The 19,974-nt window shown below is 38.7% G+C and overlaps 3 protein-coding genes across 11 annotated transcripts in view; 2 read left to right on the top strand and 1 right to left on the bottom strand.

Annotated features, from left to right (window-relative positions):
- Positions 1 to 9,111, top strand: part of LOC124165352 (mucosa-associated lymphoid tissue lymphoma translocation protein 1-like) — a 33,884-nt gene extending 24,773 nt beyond the window's left edge. The window contains exons 9-13 of one of the 2 annotated variants that reach the window (XM_046542716.1): positions 349 to 560; positions 1,486 to 1,587; positions 6,377 to 6,567; positions 8,676 to 8,747; positions 8,829 to 9,111. In XM_046542716.1, coding sequence (XP_046398672.1) covers positions 349 to 560; positions 1,486 to 1,587; positions 6,377 to 6,567; positions 8,676 to 8,747; positions 8,829 to 8,987 — 736 coding nt within the window. In that variant the 3' untranslated portion in view covers positions 8,988 to 9,111. The remainder of the gene's footprint in view (positions 1 to 348; positions 561 to 1,485; positions 1,588 to 6,376; positions 6,568 to 8,675; positions 8,748 to 8,828) is intronic. The other variant, XM_046542717.1, reaches the window with a different exon arrangement.
- A 1,379-nt stretch (positions 9,112 to 10,490) lies between these two features.
- LOC124165353 (m-AAA protease-interacting protein 1, mitochondrial) lies at positions 10,491 to 12,829 on the bottom strand. 2 transcript variants are annotated; one of them, XM_046542719.1, is made up of 4 exons: positions 12,556 to 12,827; positions 12,284 to 12,452; positions 11,907 to 12,111; positions 10,491 to 10,977 (listed from the first exon to the last, which is right to left on the bottom strand). In XM_046542719.1, exons 2-4 carry the CDS (start codon positions 12,413 to 12,415, stop codon positions 10,730 to 10,732), a joined length of 585 nt encoding a protein of 194 aa, XP_046398675.1. In that variant the 5' UTR covers positions 12,416 to 12,452; positions 12,556 to 12,827; the 3' UTR covers positions 10,491 to 10,729. The 2 variants fall into 2 exon arrangements, with proteins under 2 accessions (XP_046398675.1, XP_046398674.1); XM_046542718.1 differs by having other exon boundaries at positions 12,284 to 12,829.
- Positions 12,830 to 12,843: 14 nt separating this feature from the next.
- LOC124165351 (CREB-regulated transcription coactivator 3-like) overlaps positions 12,844 to 19,974 on the top strand; it is a 146,399-nt gene continuing 139,268 nt past the window's right edge. For 6 of the 7 annotated variants that reach the window (XM_046542708.1, XM_046542709.1, XM_046542713.1 and 3 more), the window contains exons 1-2: positions 12,927 to 13,051; positions 13,774 to 13,887. In XM_046542708.1, coding sequence (XP_046398664.1) covers positions 12,938 to 13,051; positions 13,774 to 13,887 — 228 coding nt within the window. In that variant the 5' untranslated portion in view covers positions 12,927 to 12,937. Of the gene's footprint in view, positions 13,052 to 13,773; positions 13,888 to 19,974 lie in introns of all 7 variants that reach the window. The other variant, XM_046542714.1, reaches the window with a different exon arrangement.

The raw sequence follows: 19,974 nt of genomic DNA on the forward strand, positions 1-19,974 counted from the left end.
AGAAATTGATTTGTCCTAATGAATAAAAAAGGACCACGTACCACCTATACCCATCGATGAAGATGTAACTTGCTAAGCAACGATTTGACACTGACGATGAACTGCATGCTGGTGTGCCTAAACCAGCGATTGAACTTGCCGGCGGCAGATTTCTACAGATAGGGTATTGAAAAGCTTGCACCATGTCACGATAAATGCCTTAATTTAAATGGCAATTATGGATAAAAATATCCAATGAGTTAAACTTCAAAGTTTATATGAATAAAATTGTTATTTTCACTTTGTTTATTTTTTGTTACTTTCTGGATACCCCGTTTATGAAAGTAACTTTTCATTTTTCTCAAATAGAAATGAAAACCCAGATATTTACAAGGAAGTGCCCACAACACATGAATATACTCCTGGAAGAAATCTAGTGAAGGGATATGCCACCACCAGTAACCTTGGTGCATACGAGCGGTCTTCTGAAACCAATGGAATCTATGCAAAGCACCTGGCCCAAGCTCTTTTATCATATAGTGATTGTGGTATCGTCACGGTTCTGGAGAAAGTCAGTGAAGGTATTTATAGATTTTCTTGCTGGTATAAGCTAATTGTGAACAAGGATTTGATATCTTTTGAGAGTAGACACAGAACTCAGTTACAGAAGTAAAATCCACAATAGGGTGGTTTCCTATTATTTTTTTATTGCCTAAATTGAAAGATTATTACTCCTGGAGTACGTATTTCGCGCTTTTAGATTTTTAAATGACGATATCTATTTTTCGCGATTAAATGAAAAGTGAAAATTTTCAAGCGCGCAAAAACGGGACGCGTAAGTAGGAAAGTCCGTGCGACGCATTTCTGGTTCCCCCTCTCTCCTTGTGAAGTGACCTTGATCGAGGCTCTGAGCGCTGATAGGACGCAGGATGCTAGCGGATAGCTGAGTACCTTGCTGAATGGTAGCGCTTGGCTTAAAAAAGGTTTATTAATACCTTATCAAACGAAGAAAACTTTCCGACCTTAGCCAGTTTTAATAGGTGATTATTAAGACATGTTTCCCTGAGCTCTGTGCCTCATGCATGCATTGGTAACCTCAGACGAGGTATAACTCCTATCCTCTCGTGTAGAAACTAGGTCCCTGTGACGTCACGCGGAGTGGAATCGCATGGGTGCCAATCTGGCCTTTTTCAAATGAGGATAAAATTTGACCCTTGCCATTCGTCTAAACCGGTATTTCTAAAACCAAATAATTTGTGTATTATGAATACACTAATGGTGGGTAACGAATCGCAATCAATGCCTATCGTTTTCTTTGATGAAGGAAACTACCCTATTATTCTGGATTCTCTTATTTTTCCTTGAAGTAGATGGCCTCGGTGCTGTCATCCTGTTGTGTTTTAATTTGCTAATTGTACCACATAAATATGTTTTGGAAGTGGGTTTGTGATGAATCGATGGATTTTTTTAGCTCGGTCTCATAGATGGCATTGGCAATCCTTTCAGCTGTCGGTGGAGAGCATCCGGATGCGGCTCAGAAGCAGATGCCGAGCGTATCACACAATTTCAGTCGTGCTAGTGACCTCAGTCTCGTAGAGGACATGGGTGGTAAGTATCATTGATGGGAAGCAGGGGCGCAGCTAAGAATTAAGGCTAGGGTGGGTTTCAGGCGCAACTACATATTATATTTGGGGTGTGGGGGGATTGCATACCCACCAGGGTAAGCGGGAGTTCCCGGGGGGGGGGGGGTCCTCCAGAAAAATTTTAAGATTAATGGTTCCAAATGGCGAGTTTTATGGTTTTCTGAGGGATATTTGATTAATCCTAATACTATTCTATAAGTAATACTAATCCATAAAGTAAAATGGATTAAATTTAAAAATTGCGTCCCTCGCTGTGCCTCTGATGGGAAGAGTATGGAGGAAATGTGCCATATTTTCCTGCAAAAAGAAATCATGTTGCTTCTCTGCCTCCTCACGGTTGAAGTAAATAATGTGTCATTACCATTTGAATGCTCAAACTCTGAGAGATTCACCTACGAGTGATCATTTGTGTGCATACCCGAAAGTCAAATGTTCGTGGTGCGGCTGTGAAATTCTCATGGCTCAAGTTCGAGGCTCTTGTCAGCTATTGCTTGTTATACACTCTTATCTTACACTCTTTGCTGATTTTCGCTTCCTCAGAGAGTTCTTTTGTTGGATATAGCGGGTTTTGTCCTCCGCTCTGAAATTTGATGCTTGTGTGTCTGATGGCGCAATTTATGAGAGGGGTAATTCAAACAGAGTTATATGCATGTATATTTTTAAATTCACTATCCCATGTGGAGAATGGTCATCTGTCCTAAATATTTTTTCACTGGCCCTGAGAGAGGAGTGATGAATGATGTGCGGCCGTAATAGCTGAGGAAGTGTGTAGGAAGAAAAGGATTGAGGAAAACAATTTTTTGTGAATATTATTATTATTCTGTATTACTTATTACTAGGGACATGCAAAAGGTGGGGTTATTTTATAGCCAAAAGTGGTGTTATTTTTCTACAAAAGCGATGTTATTTTGCCCTGAAATCGGTGTTATTTTAACGGCAAAGTAATTTATGTTGATTGAGGGCAGTGGCCCACCCATTGCCTTAAATTTAGGATATTATTGATTGGGAATAATTAAAGCAATAATATACATGGAGTATTGACTGAATTAACCTATTTTACATATTTATCCTTCGCGTATACATATATCTAGCTTACTTAGAGAGAAATTACTTTTAAATGTCTGTAATTTCAAATGAAATATTGCTATTGTGATCAAGTTGTCATCTTTTACATTTGTTCTCTTATCTGTTAACACAGCATTATAGCAGGAAATAAATCTTTCTCAGTCCATGTTTGCAGAAGTGATCCAAATTGCTTAAAGGCACTTAGATGCAAAGGATGTCTCAGACATTTGAGCTCCTGGATTGCTTTAATTACATCCACTGAACCCCGGGAATTTTGCTTTTGTAGTAATTTCTGTAATCCTCCCAACCCCAACATCAACTTCTCTGTCTCCATTGATTCCAGGCCATGAATTTTTTGTTTTTAAGTCAGGGTTCATGTCTGTAGACGGAACTTCTTGGGGATCAAAAACTGAGATCTTTTCAAATATGTACCTATTTTTCTGCTTAGGTCTTCTACCATAAGAGAACTAAGTTTGGTTGACGCTTTTTCAGCCATCTGCATAGGTATTGACTTTACAGCAGCTGCTTTAGAGGTTTTCATGTTTTGCAGATTTAATAAGTGGTTTTATCTAAAAAAGTACTCTTATGAATTTTCTTGAGGCTCATTTTTAACTTCTTTAACTCTTTCAAAATGGTGGAGTTCTCTCCTTAACATGAATGCGGGACTGCGCTCCATGAGACTCCTTGGTCCCCTCAGTATGGAGCATTTATGTTGGACATCTGTTAAGAAAGGTCTTGCAGATAATCAAACACTCTCAACACCAACCTTTTCTGATCCTTCCTAGTGGGCATTTTGCATTATCTTGGACTCTGAGGGTAGTTGGTCTCCCTCCTTTCGTGGTTTACCACCCTACCAGCATCATTGGTTCGCTGTCAACTCATGCTTTGTTTATGTGAATTAGCTATATGGATGATTGTTGCTTGCACGTAAATTGCAGACTTCCAATTGAATTCCTCGATTTATTCTGAGAATTTTAAAATTTTGAATGAAGCTCTACCGTCAGCATTAACGAATTTAATGCCTTAACAATTTCCATGTTGATTTTATAGTGAAATCGAGATATAAGTTAATATTTATGGTAGAATTTCATTTAAAAATTGTAAACTCTGCCAAAAGACAAAGAATTCAATTCTTCGTTTATATTTTTTTTAAGAAAGAACCATATATTTATTTTGCAAACTAACTGAATGAACAATTGTATTATTGCGGTCCCTTGCCAAAAAGAGGGGTAATAAGAGACGAGGGTCTAGGTTCATGCTTCCGGATTTCGGCAGTTACAGATTTTGCCAGTCCATGGTGTTGGCCTGTGTTGGGTCCCGAAACTAAGACTTTGCGAACCCACGAATGTCATAAAAGGAGGAGAGCAAGAAAATGTATTTTCGGCATTAGGCCTGCGTAGGAAAATCTCAGACAAAAATTTTCGCCTTTCGTCTCCCGGGTCAAGAAACGTCCTGCCACATATTTTCGTCATTAGCAGCGAAAGGGTTATCTCTTTATAGAATGTGAGTATTTGGATAGTTTGAACCCTCCAGTAATTTTATTAAGTCAACCATCTGATTCCCATGGCATTTTGGCTACTTTGTGGACATCGTGAATGCGGTTTAGACATCCTCCGGACAAACAAGTCGCCTTATTTCCTCGAGTGTGTTTCTTTGTGGAAATCATGAATTTTCTCCAATTCATGGGCGATTTTCACCAACTCAGACGCAAATTTCATAATTTTTTTCCTTCTGCTCTACATGAAATTGTTTTTCGAGGCGTATATTTAAGCCGTAATTTTTTCACGGCATTGGCCGCTCACCGACGCGACTAATTTCCGCGGCCGCCGGCCGCCGTTCCCGCCACAGCGCCGTGAAATCCAGAGAGTCGTCTTGTCGGAAAGTGGCCTGAATTTTACGGCGCTGTGCCGGGAACGGCGGCCGGCGATAAGTCGTTTTGGCTTAAAGCTGCTACAATGTAGCTCCGTGAGTATTTCACGGAATAGACGGCGCACAGCCACTTTTGGCCGCTTTCAGGCTTTTGCTTTGCTCCGGCCGTCGTCAACGGCACGGCACTGTGCTTTCAAATAACCATTGGTCTCAATGCATGTCTTCAAGCGAGTCGAATCGCGCAGTTGACGGCACGGCGTTGTTGACGGTCAGCAAGGCAAGGTTCAATCCGGCCCGGCGGTGCGCCGTTATGGCGTGAAATACACATCGTGCTATCTTGAGGCTGCTTTCAAACGCGACGACTTTTCGCCGGCCGCCGTTCACGGCACGGTTCCGTGAAATTCAGGCCACTTTCAAACGAGACATCTCACGGCGCTGAGCCGTGAACGGCGGCCCATGGAAATTCGTCGCGTCGAAAAGCGGCCAATGCAGGGAAAATATTACGGCTTAAATGTGCGCCTCGAAAAACAATTTCGTGGGAGGAGCATGAGCAGAAGAAAAAAATTGTGAAAATCGCGTCTGAGTTAGTGAAAATCGCCCATGAATTGGAGAAAATCGCAATTAATACGAAATTCGCGTATTCGCAGGAAAACGCCGGAAATCGCGTATTTCGCGGGAAAATCCCGGAATTCGCGTTAAAATTCGCGTTATCGCATTTGCGACTTTTGCATGTCCCTACTTATTACACAGATGAGCAACTACCCATCAAATATCAAGAAAATTTATGCATAAAACATCAAGAGAACCAAGTTCTATTCAAGAAATAAATTTTTTTAATAAAGGAAAAAAATCTCATGTCAATTTAAGGTTGATCTGCAAACACTGTTTAAACTGCATATTCTTCATGGCAAAAATATCAATTTCAGGAGAAAGATCGTTTTCTTCTGTCATAATCTCAAAGGAATCCCACAGGAAATTGTTTTTGCGGGCAATATATTAGTTATTCCCTCTTTAGTAACACTTACACTCTTTTTGTCTGTTGTTTAGAAATGATTTTATCCAATTATGTACATGGAGTACATAATGCCAAGTTGGTGAAGTTTAAACAGTAGTATGGTACATGGTGTTTGGCACAATCAAAGGCCTTGGAGAAATCAAATAGCATTACAAGAGATTCCTATTTACTGTCTAGGTCAGACAATATTTTGTAGATATGTACTATGGTAGGTAGCAAAGGTAGTGGACATGGATCCATGCTGGGAGCTGGATAACTGGTTGTGAGATTTCAGATAATTAAAACAACTGACAAAAAAGCCTGTGAAGAAAATCAAGAAAGCTCTGGCAGTGTATTTCTTGGCTCTTACACTAACTTGATAACTCTCATTTCTGACACATTCCTATTGGTATGTTTATATGTATTTGCTATTTAAGGTATGGCATTTTTGTAACACTTAAATCATTTGTAATATACATAGTCATACTGAATTTTGGGGTTGTAAATTGGCTTATATTTTAACAGTGAATGATACATATTATGTATCAGGGGTTTAATAGATGAGACAGTGCGGGAACAGTATTTCTAGGCTGGTTTTTCTGTTAAACTATCTCCAATATCTGAAGCTATTGGATATCAGGAAAGCATAGAATACAGCTAAACTAAATTTCCCCTTTCACTCAATATCACAAAAAGTTTTGATATTACCACCCAGGAATTTTTTTTTACAACATGACTGCATATTGTGTTCAGATGTGGTTATCAGTTCTATTTGGATTCTGACTTTATTATGTACCATTATTTGTTGTTTGTGTGTACATTTCAGGGGATGATGATGCGGCTGCAATATATCATCATTTGACCCAACTTCCTTCTCCAATTTTACTCAATTTCAAGAAAGTGGACTTGAGTGCTATTGTCTTCTTGAAGCTACAGAAAGAAACCTTTTTAAATTCCCTGGAAGTGCACATTAAAGGAGCTAAGCATTGGAATGTTAGCTTTTTGGTCCAAAACCTAGTAAGTGGAATGAGATATTTTTTTGTGTACCTAGATTATTTCAATAGAAATTTACCTTTCCCTTCGTCTGTCAAATGCAAAAACGATCCCCATGGTAAATATTGGTGTTATTGTACGTATACAGTGCACTCCCGATCATGCCAATGGGCTAATTAACGATGGGGAGGAGAGACGGCACGAATAATCGGAAAACACGGATAACCCAAACTTTCACTTATATGTCTTGCAATGCTCATAATTTACCTAAAACATACAATACATTATTATTAATACAGTTATTCTGTTATTTTAGTGTGCGTTACATCATTAAATCTCGAAGATTGTGCACGTAAGCCCCAGACATAAGGAACTCCAATCGTCGGTCACAGGCTGGTTCAGGGAAAGACTCCACAAACAAGAAAATCAGCACACAAGAAACAATTGTCAAAAATTACGAGTTATTTTCAATCAATATCTATTTGAAGTAGAAGTATTCAAAATCAGAAGTATTACAGAAAACAACGATGATAACTAAAGATCCCATAGGAAACATTACCAAACTTAGTACAAGCTGTATAATTTTGCTAAAATCACCCATGTCAGTCACGGCATCCGTCTACCACGAGCGCCCGAGCAAAAGAGGCCTAGCGTACTCCGAAACGAGTCAGGGTGGAGGGGAGGGATTTTGCCAAGGAGTGGAGGGGTAAAAAGGGCGATGTTCAATCAGCTGCGAATCTGCCCCCTAAAATCGCCCCTGTTGACTCGCAGCTCCACCAAGCATCACTCATCCGGCCGGGGAAGGAGGGGGGAACAGTGTGCAGGCTGGAATTTTCCCCTCAATCTTCTGGGTTGGAGACATCACTGGGAGATTCATTGGAATTCATGGAGGGGAGAAACATAGTGGGGTGAGGTGTTGGAGGGAGAGAGAGTTGTGATAGGACTATGGTAATACTTCTCACTCCAAACTGCATACTTGGGCCTCAGCACCCATTTCCCCTTGATTGCCAAGGAGTAGGTATTCCTCCGCTGCACTACCTATATAAGACTTGCTCTCCAGGTATGGCTGGTTCGGAGGCTGGTTTCGGAGACAAGAGTTTCTGAGCCTTTGAGTCGAAGGGCCTTTGCGGGAAAATCCTTTGCACGAAAAACCTTAGCGGGAGAAGTTCTGTGGATAAGTTCAGAGGAATTTCTGGGGGGGTGGGGGGGGGGTACCAGAAATTTTGGGGGGTTCACTAAAAAATGCCACAGTGCTTCCCGGACTCAATGAGAGCTTCCTTCGCCAGTTAGCGATCTTTTTAGCGGAGCGCCGTCGCACTTTGTGAGGCTTGGAAAACAGGAACACGGTGCTCCCATAAATGCAGCTAGCGCACGATCGCTTCCATTTTACGAAGGATTCTAATGGAAATAATAAGCCCTGTTTATCCTAGTATTAATGCAGTGATTCCGATGATTTTGCGTCCAATTTTATTTTTTTATAAAGATCGCTGAAAAAATTGAGCGAGAGTGAAAATCATGCACGGAAGATCTGCAACCCGAATAAACCGCAGCCGGAAAATCGGGAGTCTGCTGTATATCATTGTTTTTGTGTTTATAAGAGGCAGAATTTGTTTCATTTAACTTTTGAAACTTAACTAAATTGAGTGGCTTTTAATTGGCTGAAATTAAATGTTGAAGTGCATCCTCTAAAGCCAATTGAAATAGGAATAAGTATCTCCAAAATCATTTTTTTTTGTTGGCCTTCACCATTTGGGAGGAGAATATGTCTTAACATTTTTGAGAATGTGACAAGAAAAACCAATTTGGTAGACATTAATTCCTAATTTAGGTGGCTATGCTAGATAGACTTCTAAATTTCAAGTTTTGCAATAACGAATAAGATTCTGATGTTGATATACATATGTACTTGATTCTTACAGTAATAATTCTGGACCAAATACTTAAATAATTAACATTTATACAGTTTCCTACTCATGAAAATGCACAATATTTACCAATATTTCTATTATATCTCGGGACATCTTGAAAAAAAATGTTATGTGTAATAGCAGCAGTGATTTGGTGTTTTTTAAATCTATGTTTGCTGTCATTTTGTTTTATTTTTTGTGTTTACAACTTATGTTTATTGCTAGGAACTTGCTTATCATGGTCAAAGAACGGAAGAAGGATGGCAAGTCACAATTGACAATCTTCAGAAATTGAAGGTGAATAAAAATACTTTCATTGCATTGAATTGACTTTCTATCAAGAGTGTGCATTGTTATTTTCTCAAAATTTAATTCTAGGGAGAACTGTCTCTGTCAATTATACTCAGAGATGAGACCAACACGAAGACTGTGGACTATGCACTACTTGATCTCCGAAATATCCAGTTAGTTTGTGCATGGCAACTGTGGCACACAGAAGAAGGAGGCAATGAAATTTCCTCAACATCTGACGGTTGACAATTGCATTTATGCATCATTTTCATCAGAGGAATGTTCATCTTGTATTTTTTGAGAATGCATTATGTATGTTTTTAATTTTGTCTGTACAGTTCTTATAAATGTTTCCATATTTTGATAATAACTTTGCTTCTACATATAATTCATTACACCAATATTTATAACTGTTACGAGTTAAGCGAGAAAAATGCTTGCTGAAATTCTCAAGATTAGTGAATATTAAGTGGCAATTTACCTTCAGCCCTAGGTTCCATCAAAGCAAGTCATTGAAGAATCCCATTAACTTGTGACTTGAAAATTCTTGTCAGGCATGTCCTGAAAATTTTTTTGGAGTCATTTGAAGCAAGGTAGTGCAGTATTTGGAAGGGTAACATAAATTTTGCTCCTCGTTAGAGAATTCATGCATCCTTGATTTGGTTATCTACGGAAAAATCTGTGGAACATTCTTCATCATAGAATGTTCTTCCATTTCTGTAAGGACAGCAAAACTTGATTTCGCTAATGTTAGACAGCACCGCCTTATTGACATCGGTAGTTTCTTTCATCCCAATCCTTCCTCATCCCTACCCAGGAGGCTTTGTCAGGCTCCATCCTTTTTCTTTCCTTTCCACCCCTATCCCTCCAGAGGAGTACCTACGTAAGTCTCCGACTTGGTTCCCAGCCCTCAGGAATGTCACCCCAAGAGCCCAACCACGGTTCTCCATTCCAACACTTGATTTGGTTTGACCTCTACATTTTTAATGATGCGTGCTATTTAATCCCAGCAGAACTCATCGTGTAAGTTCAGTCTAAGGGTAAGATATGCATTCAAGACATTTCAACAGTAGTGAGTGCCTGTTCAAGATGGGATACCTAATCGGATAGCATCTTCCATGATGCTGTCAAGTGAAAGGCTTAAAAATACGACAAGGAACTTACGATGACAACTTAAATGACAGTAGAAGCCATTTCACTACTGTTTTCTATCATAATCCTTCGCATAATCTCTTAAGATCATTTCAAGAGAAACTGTTATTCCAGTGAGAAATCTATCATCATCCAGAGCTAAATCTATTCCTCTGAAAGAATTTATCTCAGATTCAAAGTATGACATATCTCAAAAGGTAAGACTTACCTTTTCCTCAATACAAACCAAGTACACGACAACACAGCATGGAAGAGGATTTATGACAAATTTTACATCCCCTTTCAATAACTCTGGATACGTCCATAAGCTTATGCAATCCAATTTTCATTAAATACCCATCTGCTACCATGAAATGAAGAAGATCCACTCAATCCTTAACTTTGATACTATTTGGAACCTTCTTTTTTTCCAAAGGGCAGAATACTAGGAAGTCATTCATAAAACAAGTGAAAACCAAAGACCTAAGGTTTTCTGTCTTAAAGATAGCATCAAATTAATTCTTAATTTTTCTGAAACACCATTTTACCCTAATAAATGTCCAAGACAAAATTAACCCAAGTTTTTCATGCTAAAAAAATGCATTAAAAGTAAACAAAACAGAGTGAAAATGTGTATTTTCTGCATAAAAAACAATAACTATCTCCTTTACAATCCAATGTAAGTCAGAATAACTCATTCAGTTAAATAATCATCACAGTCTAGCTAAAGCAAAACATGAAAACAGTATCTTACAGAGAACGATATTTCTTTTTCATTAACACTGCAACCCTACTCTGAAACTGGTAAAACCTTTATCATCTGAGTAAGTCCTCCAATCATAGAGTACTCTTTGTCGTCATGAATTGATGAAGTCAGCTGGCTTGAAATGATTCACAACATTGATCTTCCAGCTAGATTGTTCTTCCTTCCCCTTAGTAAACTCACGAATAAACCTGTAGTTGCAGATACATATGCGATGCTGATACTCAGGAGACATACCAACATTTAAGGGCGGAGTAACGTTCTGAGCCTTCATTTCCTTGAGGCCTAAGAGCACATGATAGCACATGGTGATTTCAACAAAGCGACGCTGCGGCTTATCACCTAAAAATAAATGTCCAAATGATAGTGAATAAAACCATGCTACCAATTAGCTACCATCAACAATCCCATATACAATAATTATTCTCCTGCAATAAATGGTGAATATTATTTGATCTCAGATAAAATATACAGAAAAACTAATATAATTTACATGAAAAGATTGATGACACATTTTTAAAGCTTGGTTTTGCTTTCAATGATTATTTTCTTTCTTTATGTTTCACAATGAATAGCAACTAGAAAATTCAATATTACACAATACAATACATCACTCCTAGTGACTTGCCTAGATCATATGAACCCAGAATATGAGATGATTTTCCTTCTCCATCAAGTCAATTAGAAATCATGTAAACTTGACTGTTGGCATTTTCAAAAAGACCCTCATTCACACACATTAACTTGCGTTAGAACTAATTTTATGGAAGAAGAATTTTGCTGAGAAGAGAGGGCAAATGACAAAGTGGGAGTAAGAAGCAAGCATTAAAAATCTACTTAAATATTGCTTCATACAATGGAGAAGTCAGATTTATTCAGGCTAACACTGAGTGTACCCACTAAACTCCCCTGAAAATAAATATGTCAACAATAATAATTCAAGGAATAATGTAAATTTTAATATGATAATTTATATTTTGGTTACTGTAATTATGTATTGTATCACATGTAAACTGTGATACAAAATTGATCTGACATTAAGAAAAATTGTTTTCATCAGGGTAGCCAACCTGAAAAGGTAAAAAGGCCCCTTTTGTCCCAAGTTAAGTCCCTGTCCCAAGTATGGGCATTACTGACAGTATATTTTGAATGTACGTGTACTTAAAATACTTATGGACATTCAGTAAATTTCTGTTATTTTTACTTCATAATTGGGGTTTTCATCAGTTATTATAGGAAAAAGTACATAAGTAAACATTAAATTAATTTACCTTCCTTCTCATCATCAAACATAACTCCAACTTGGTAGGGAAACGAAAAATAGATATCTTCTTTGCTCACTGCAAGGTCTTGCCTCTGTTGGACTGAAAATCTGGAAACAGAATTTCTTATTTCAGCAATAGTTCCTTCCACAACCAATTCTTGCAGCGCATCCCAATCTCCCTTCGAGATAGCTTGTGACACCACTTCCACCGCCTATATTGAATGAAACAATCTCATGAACATACTGTAGGAAATAACTATTATAATTGATGATTACAAAAACAACAACCATTGTTGTTCTCTGTAATGGGGAATAGAGGCTATCCGATGTATGAAGAAATATATATATAACAAACAAAAACTTCAAAAAGACATATGAAAATACCTGTTTTGATCCACCAATGAAGTCTGGCAGGTTGAATTCCCGGTCAAAATAAGGCGTAACTATGGTTGTACACAAAATCCAATTCTTCATTGATTTAAAAAAGCTGGGCCAAATAATCTGAGGAAAGTTCATGAGTGGGGGGAGGCCTTTGGGATTAGGCCCATCTCCACTAGAGAAAATACGAAATGGTTGCCTGAAGTTCGGGCCTCGATTCTTGCTTTCGAGAGAAGTAATTGGATTCACATATATTTTCTGACAACGGGACAAATTACCTTGTCTTGCCGCTGAATACGGTTCGTTACTTGTATCCACTTCACCAGGGGTATTCAATCCATTGCCACTGTAAGGATTTGCGGCACTATAAAAATTAATATTTCCCAGGGGAAACAGCACTTTTCGGAACCCATGCTTGCGAAAAATTAAGCGCGCTGACATTAACTCAAAGAAAACTGAATTACAAGGAATAAAATTGGATAGGTTGAGCCATGATCCGATATTTTTCCATAATACCGGTGAGAACTTCCATCTAGATATGGACGCGGCCATTTCCAATCTGGAATTTTGTATGTTTTCCAACAGATGGCATTCACTACCTAGCGATTTCATTGGCCATTTGCGTTACCTTGCAAGTCAAAAACTACAGAAGCAGCCATCATGGCGAACCCACGGAAATTTAGTGAAAAGATTGCCTTGCACAATCAAAAGCAGGCCGAAGAAACTGCTGCCTTCAATCAGATCTTGCAGGAAGTGTCCCATGTTATCGCCCGAGTGAGTAAAGTTGTCAATTATATTTCTTTATTGCTGTAATGAAAATTGGAAGTCGGGTCGTAACATAAACAGTGGCTCTGCTCCTGCTATGTTGAAGGAACAAGAAAGTGTTTTGGTGTGCTGCCTTTGGTGGTGATATAAATGTAGCTTGGTATTTTAGACACATGTTCATAAGGATTTCAGCATTACATATTTATATTTATGATGCAGCAGCTGTAACCGATGACGCCCTAGACGCCAGCACCGTAATTGTTTTCCATTGGTTTGCAATCTTAATGGCCCTGAGTATTCCTTTCATATTTAATATCAATTGGGGAGTGGAAGTATAGCCTTTAATATTGGAATATCTTTTATATTCTCCTGTAGTACTTGTTTCTAGGAATGCTATCCCATCAAGGCCTTGGTGGTTGTTTTTGTCTAAGTACATAATTATTTAAGTGCACGTCTACCCTGTGATTGACATTTTAAGTCGATGTATGTTGTATTATTACACGGTAGTAGTTGTTCTCTGAAGCTCGTATATTTTATATGATGTATTATTCTAAAGGTAGCAGTATTGCAATTTGATCTTTCTCCTTAAGCTAGAGCTTATTTTAATTCCTTGAGCATTGCCATTATCAAGACACCTATGTACTAATTTCAGCTGTAGTCATCCGTCGACGATTTTTTAAATTGCCTATGCGTGTTATAGTCCATGCTTCAGTTACTCTTGTCGTTTCTAGGTGAATCCTCCCCTTCCTAAGCAGCATCTTCATGTAAATCAATCACTTGGCACTTACCGGGGTGGTTCGCTGCCAAACGTCAACCACATAGGAAGTAATTCTATAGACCTAAAGGTAGGCATGAAACTCAATGTGCTAATGAGTGTTCTTGCTTGCCTTTGGTTTTTAATATTTTGTTACACATCACTTGTTTTGAGTATGCTTAACCTACGAAATTTCCTGTTTATTTTGTAATATGTAGAATCTTCTTTCTTTACTTTCGCCTTATTATTATTTCTTATGCCTGAAACAATTGCTGCATGGATCCTGTATGAAAATTTTACTTGTAGAAAAACCACCTTGTGGATTGTCGTTTCTCTCTCTTTGCCCACTCCATAATTGATAAGTTAGTTTTCATACCGAGGTCTAGTCTCGCGATCCATGTAACGTTAAAACCTTTTACGAAGGGATTTAGAATTAATTACATGAACATGCAGTCTGATAGTTGTTCCAGTTTCTTTTCTTGCTGACAATTAGTGAATTTTTTAGTGGTGTGGCAGGCTGGCACATTGATTAGTTTTTGTGTATGACTTAATATTGGCGAGTGATATTTCATGAGTATTTTCTATGCTATTTTTTTCTTTTATTTCTTGATGCTCTTTCCAATTTTATGTCTGTGATGGATCAGTGAGTAGTGAGATTGAGCATGCTTTGAAGCGTTTTCTTCTATGGATGTCTGTTAAAATGGCATATCACATTATTCAGCCTGACTTAAAAATTTGTGGTAATTAATTACTGTTGTCTTTTATGATATGGAGAAGGAATATTTTGTTTTGAATCAATGTTTCTCCTACCATTTCCAAAATTAATGTAGTAATGAAGCCTTTATTAAAAATGTCTTTGGTTGTCAGAGGAACATTTTCCACATTTACCTGAGATCTTCTTTAACAAGTTAAGTCTCACAATTAGTCAAGTATCAATACTAAGTTCCACCTACAAATATTCCAATTCTTCATGGTTTGTCGGTTCTATCCTTGAATGTTGCATCTGCTAGAAAGTTGTCATTATTTCTCAAATATGAGAATTAGAAGAAGATCACGGTCTATTAGTTCAATTTATAGGCACATTACTTGCATACTTGCTGGAACAAACATGGCTGAAAGCTATGTTAAACCAGTACTTACATAAAATTTTCCATAAATGGCGTTTCATTTCCTGGCATACTATTTCATTGGAACAAGACATTTTTGAAAAGGTATAATGTACTCATGATTAAAAACCAATATGGAATGTAAAATTGCGTACAACTGTTTTTACTTAACGTATTATTCTTATTGGCTTTACATTTTGTTTCACTCCCCTAAGAGGAAAATTTTTGGTAGTTTTTTTGATCGGGCTTGTTCTCAAATCAATTTGTCTACAGTGAATTAGTTTTTCACTTTGAAGGGGTCACTTTCTTTGTTTTCCAGTACTTTTCTTTATGTGTGACTGTTTTCATTTTCCTCAAGTATACTAGTTGATTTTGAATGCAGTGTTGTAGGAAGCTTAAATATTTCTGTTTTGAAAATTTAGTATTAAACCTAGAAATAGGGAGTAAATTTCAGTAGCATTTTGTATCCAGGTCAGGTATTAAGTCTGAAATATTTTTCTTCCATTCATTTTGGTCCATTTTTTTAGTTGTGCCTTTCTTTCATATAAATACAGTGGCGGATACAGAAAAAACTCAAGGGGGGGCGCAACATATCTTGAATTGTCTTTAATTTTATCGTAATAAAAGATGATCAAGTCACAGGCAGAGCATATGAAAATTTTATTTAAAGTGATTATAAACATGGAAAAGACAATGCCATCTTATGATATAATAAAGTTACAATTGTGGTTTTGCAATGTTCGGCAATACATGCGGACCCGCAAGGGGGGGGCGCACGCCCCCTGCGCCCCCCATCTGTATCCGCCACTGTATAAATATTATACGTTAGGATTTCACCTTGGATGGTTGACCATAGAGGTGGTGTCCAATTGCCCTTCTGATAAGAGTGGCGGATTTGATATAAAGTTACCCTCCTCACTAGCATTATTTTCTATGTTCCTACAATCGGAGGGCAAGACTCTCTCTCTTAACATAAGTGTGTAATTCCTTACTTGCTTTTTTTACAAAACATCTATCAGTAGTCCTGTGTTTTATCACTAACTAGGCCAAGAAGGCTGTGTGTTGATGTCGTTGTTCCATTCTTGACTCTTGAAGTTGATCTGGGGCTTGGGGACCTAACTAACGCAATTTCACCCTTGCTGATTTTTTTGTGCTCTGGGACACATTTTATTTTGTATCTTTGAATGTTTGGCTTGCTTGCTATCTGTGTAGCCCAATACTTTTGATTTGGTTGCATTCCCACCAAACACATTTATGGTGGGATTCACTTTCTCAAAGTCAATCCTAAAATTTATGAAAGGATAGATTTTTGAAATTTTTGTGCAATAATCTTGTGCAACTCTGGTGGTTAGTGGTGTCAAAAAATTATATTTTGATAGTGACCATGGTTCAGTGTTTCCCGTATTATTGTATTCTTTTTTTTGTCGTCAGTTAGGATTGAAAGGATTCATTATTACAGCTCAACTGGTCGTTTTTGGTGACGAAATAAATATTTAAAACTAAAGCTGTGGTCTTTAAATTTTGAGGATATATACAATATGTGAGTGTCAAAAATTATTGATTGTATCTAAAATTAAAAATTACTCCTCCAAACTCTCTCAGATGTAAAGATTATATATTTGGGATTCTGGCTATGTTGGCAAAGTTCTGCTCCCTGTATATTTCAAGTAGATATCTCAAGTTATGAACCAGGGGCTCGCCATGTAAAAAAACGAGCGACTGGTCGAGAGGTAGCGAAGCGTCCTCCTTGTGCTTCTACGCGTACATACTACGATGCAAACCGCCTCAGTAGGCGTGTGGCGGGGGTTGTTAGGGATTCAGCCGCTAACAAATAATAAGGAAATCATCCAAAGAAGTTTCGTCCAGCATTTATTACTGTCCTACATTGTTCGGGGAAAAATGAATGCCTATAGTTATTCGTTCGGCAAAATATCCCTTTTAATTTATCGTTTCTCTCGAACCTGGAAATTTTGTGGGGTTCTCATATGATCTCCGTGTCGTCCTTGAAGGTATGAATTCTCAATTGCTCGAGCAACCTAAGCCTAGAGCGTAGCCTCCGAGTCACTAGCGGCACCCAGCCCAATTCGTTCAATACCTGTGTAACGCCTACTGTACAAAATAGTTAGGCCTTGTTCTGGCATGGAGAAAAGTGGTCAAAGACGAGTGCCGCAGTCCTTATGGTGTGGTTGAAAACAAAACTAAAGGTGATATCATCTCATCTTCGCCTCACGCCGTTCTTTACGTTTCACTTGCGGCCGGCGTGCGGTATAATCCCATTTTCGAGGATATAATGCAACCCTCGTGGTCTCCTTTTCCGCCCCTCTCTCGTAGGATTCGATTAGTCGAGGAATTTGGTCATCGCCTAGCTGAAATTTCCTCGCATCCGATTCTGGGGACGTCGGTGTTTGTGTCAAGCTTTTCGCGTGTCGGAGGTGAGCCGAGTGTGCAGTTCATTCCACCCGATTCCCTCCTCGTGCTCCATTTAACTTCATCATCGTAGTTTCCCGCGCGAGAGATCCGATCGGCCAAGAGGGGAGGTGGTGGGCCTTTGCAGCCGTGGCCCTGGGGAAAGGGAAGATGACGAAAAATTTTTGTGAAGGTCACCACCGGGCGATGTTGTGGCGGGTGTTATCCTCTTTCTCCATCCTCACTCACATTCTACGTAATATGTTCCTCGTCTGCCAGCCTTCTCTTTGCGAAGGAAGCCCGCTCGGTCACCTTCTTTTGTTTTACTTTCTCTACCTCAAAGAGGTTGGTTCGTGATACCGCGATACAGAACAAATGCTTGTTTTTCCTTTACGCCGTGAAAAAATAATATTCATCATAGGCGACATCCATGGAGGTTAAACAGCGAAATAAGTGGGGTAAATAATGTAAATCATTCCATATTTTGAAATAAAAATGTTCCGACTTTATGAAGTCCTGTGGAATATATATGAAATAGGTGGTGCCTTTCTTGTAAAAGACGCGATTTGGCTTCAATTAAAGCAGTAACGTGCTAAAAACTCAAAAATTATTTCCCTGATGTGCCTATTCTCTTACCCAGGTTCTGTTAAGTGCGTTGCACATGGCATCTGTCCACTACGTACGTATTCTGGCATCAATCAATTTTTTTCCCTCTCATCCGGCAAATATCGCCCGAAAAGTCTTATTTGTGTGGTTATCCATCGATTAAGTACATGCAATTAGAAGAGTACAGCTTTAAATTTTCGTACTTCGTACATGGGGTCAACCTCCTCAAGAACACGCTTCGCTCCAGATCCACTTCTTTTTTGTATCTCTTGTGATATGCAAATGAATGAAGTCAAATTACATTAAAATGGAGCTAAGGTCGTACAAGTGGACAAAACCTGAAAGTACTATTAATTCATAATAACAACATTCTTTGTGACATTCGGAAAGGTAATTGTTTGGGTTTGTGCCGTTGTGAACCAACCTCCTTGAGGCCAGTTTATACAAACAACAACCAATATTAATAAATTAGTATTAGGGGAAAAAATATCGTAGGCGTGTTCTTACAACTAAAATTAGCGTGAACCAGACGCCATCTATCACTATTCTGCAGAACTATAAGAGGAAACCGCCACTAGGTAATGAAATTAAGTTGAGCTGTTTCTTGGACGCATCGATTTATTCTCCGGAGTTTACTTTTCAATTCCGTACTATAAACACATTATTAATTCCGAGTTTTCTTCATCTACGATTCACAGTTATTACTAACAAAACACGGTTGATTAGCCCAAGAAAAACTTAATGCGACATATAGCGCTCCAAAGGTACACGATAATTTTCACAAATAATCGTCCCAACCCCTGCACTTTCATTTTCGCGCTAGTTTTTTTCTATGAACGTACGTAATTCATTGATGTACGGGTACTGGAATATCACGCTAAGTGGTCCGTACGGAGGATTTATGGCAATTTGTTATCGTATAAACCCGTCTCTTAAAGCACATCGCCTCATCCTTCCCTTTCGTGCAGTGCGTGTTCCATATATTTAGGCTTCTGTCCCCACGCTCCCGGCCAAACCCACTTTCGTCAAGGGAGGCGGGGCTCTCTCTCCCTTGTAAGGCTTGGACACCGTCAACAACACACACACACACACAATGCAGGGGTCGCTGGGTGCTCCTCCTCATTCCGTGTCCCACCTCGCCGCTCTGTTGTGTTTCCAACAACCCTCCCCCCCCCCTTTCACTCACACCCCCGTATTCGTATCTATGTTACATCGAGGATTTACTCCGCTCACCCTGGAGGAACACTGACACTCAGAATTGAATGCTCGGACTCAACCTCGTGAAAATTCACGGCTGATTTTGTTCACAATTTTCACTAAACTGGTAAACCACGGTAATTTTATCGGTCGAGTGGTTTCATCCAGTAGCGGAGACTCTACGGCCTCGAACCGTTCGTTTATACATGGCAGATTTGAGTGGAGGTCGTATACGTAGTTAATTTGCAGAAAAGTTTCTCGGGTTTTCCACCTGTTGATGTTGTCGAGGTTGATGTCATGGTTGACAAGATGATCAGCAAGTCGCGGATCGAAACGTCAGTGGGAGACATGGACGATATCAACCGGTGGAAAACCCGAGAAACTTTTCTTCAACTGATACGCCGGGAAAACCTAAGATCATACGTAGGTAATTGTTTTAATCATTGGTGTTCGCATTCGTATATATAGTAATTATTAATATCGTATTATTATTATTTATTAATTTAAATCATTTGACAGTCCCAAAAACATTCAGAGGCAGTACAAAAATAATACTTGTGCTTGACCCACAAAAAATTTATAGGAACTATAAAACTTTGGTCGTCAGCAAGAAAAATACACTCTTAGAAAAAATAGGAATCAGAGGTATGTTGAGGGGTATATTTGCGCAGTTGATTTCATGGGGTTGATTTAAAAACGCGTTGCATGAGAAAGGTCAGGGTGAGTAATAGCGTGTTTAGGTATCTGAAGATATACATGAGATAATGTGCTGTTGGACATTTAGAACTCAAAAGTTGAAGTAAGGCTTACAATGAGAACGAAAACTTTAGAATGTGATACGACAAGGAATCACAAGGAAGTTG

The sequence above is a fragment of the Ischnura elegans genome, chromosome 9 (assembly GCF_921293095.1).
Source record: "Ischnura elegans chromosome 9, ioIscEleg1.1, whole genome shotgun sequence".
Lineage (NCBI taxonomy): Eukaryota > Metazoa > Arthropoda > Insecta > Odonata > Coenagrionidae > Ischnura > Ischnura elegans.

Bases quoted from the DNA above. Each gene is read 5' to 3' on its own strand.
- LOC124165353 (XM_046542718.1), bottom strand. From the start codon at position 12,829: ATGGCCGCGTCCATATCTAGATGGAAGTTCTCACCGGTATTATGGAAA. The intron at 12,112-12,283 runs GTATTTTCATAT...CATTCAATATAG, and splicing joins TCATTGGTGGATCAAAACAG to GCGGTGGAAGTGGTGTCACA. The intron at 10,978-11,906 runs GTAAATTAATTT...ATTTATTTTTAG, and splicing joins GTTTGATGATGAGAAGGAAG to GTGATAAGCCGCAGCGTCGC.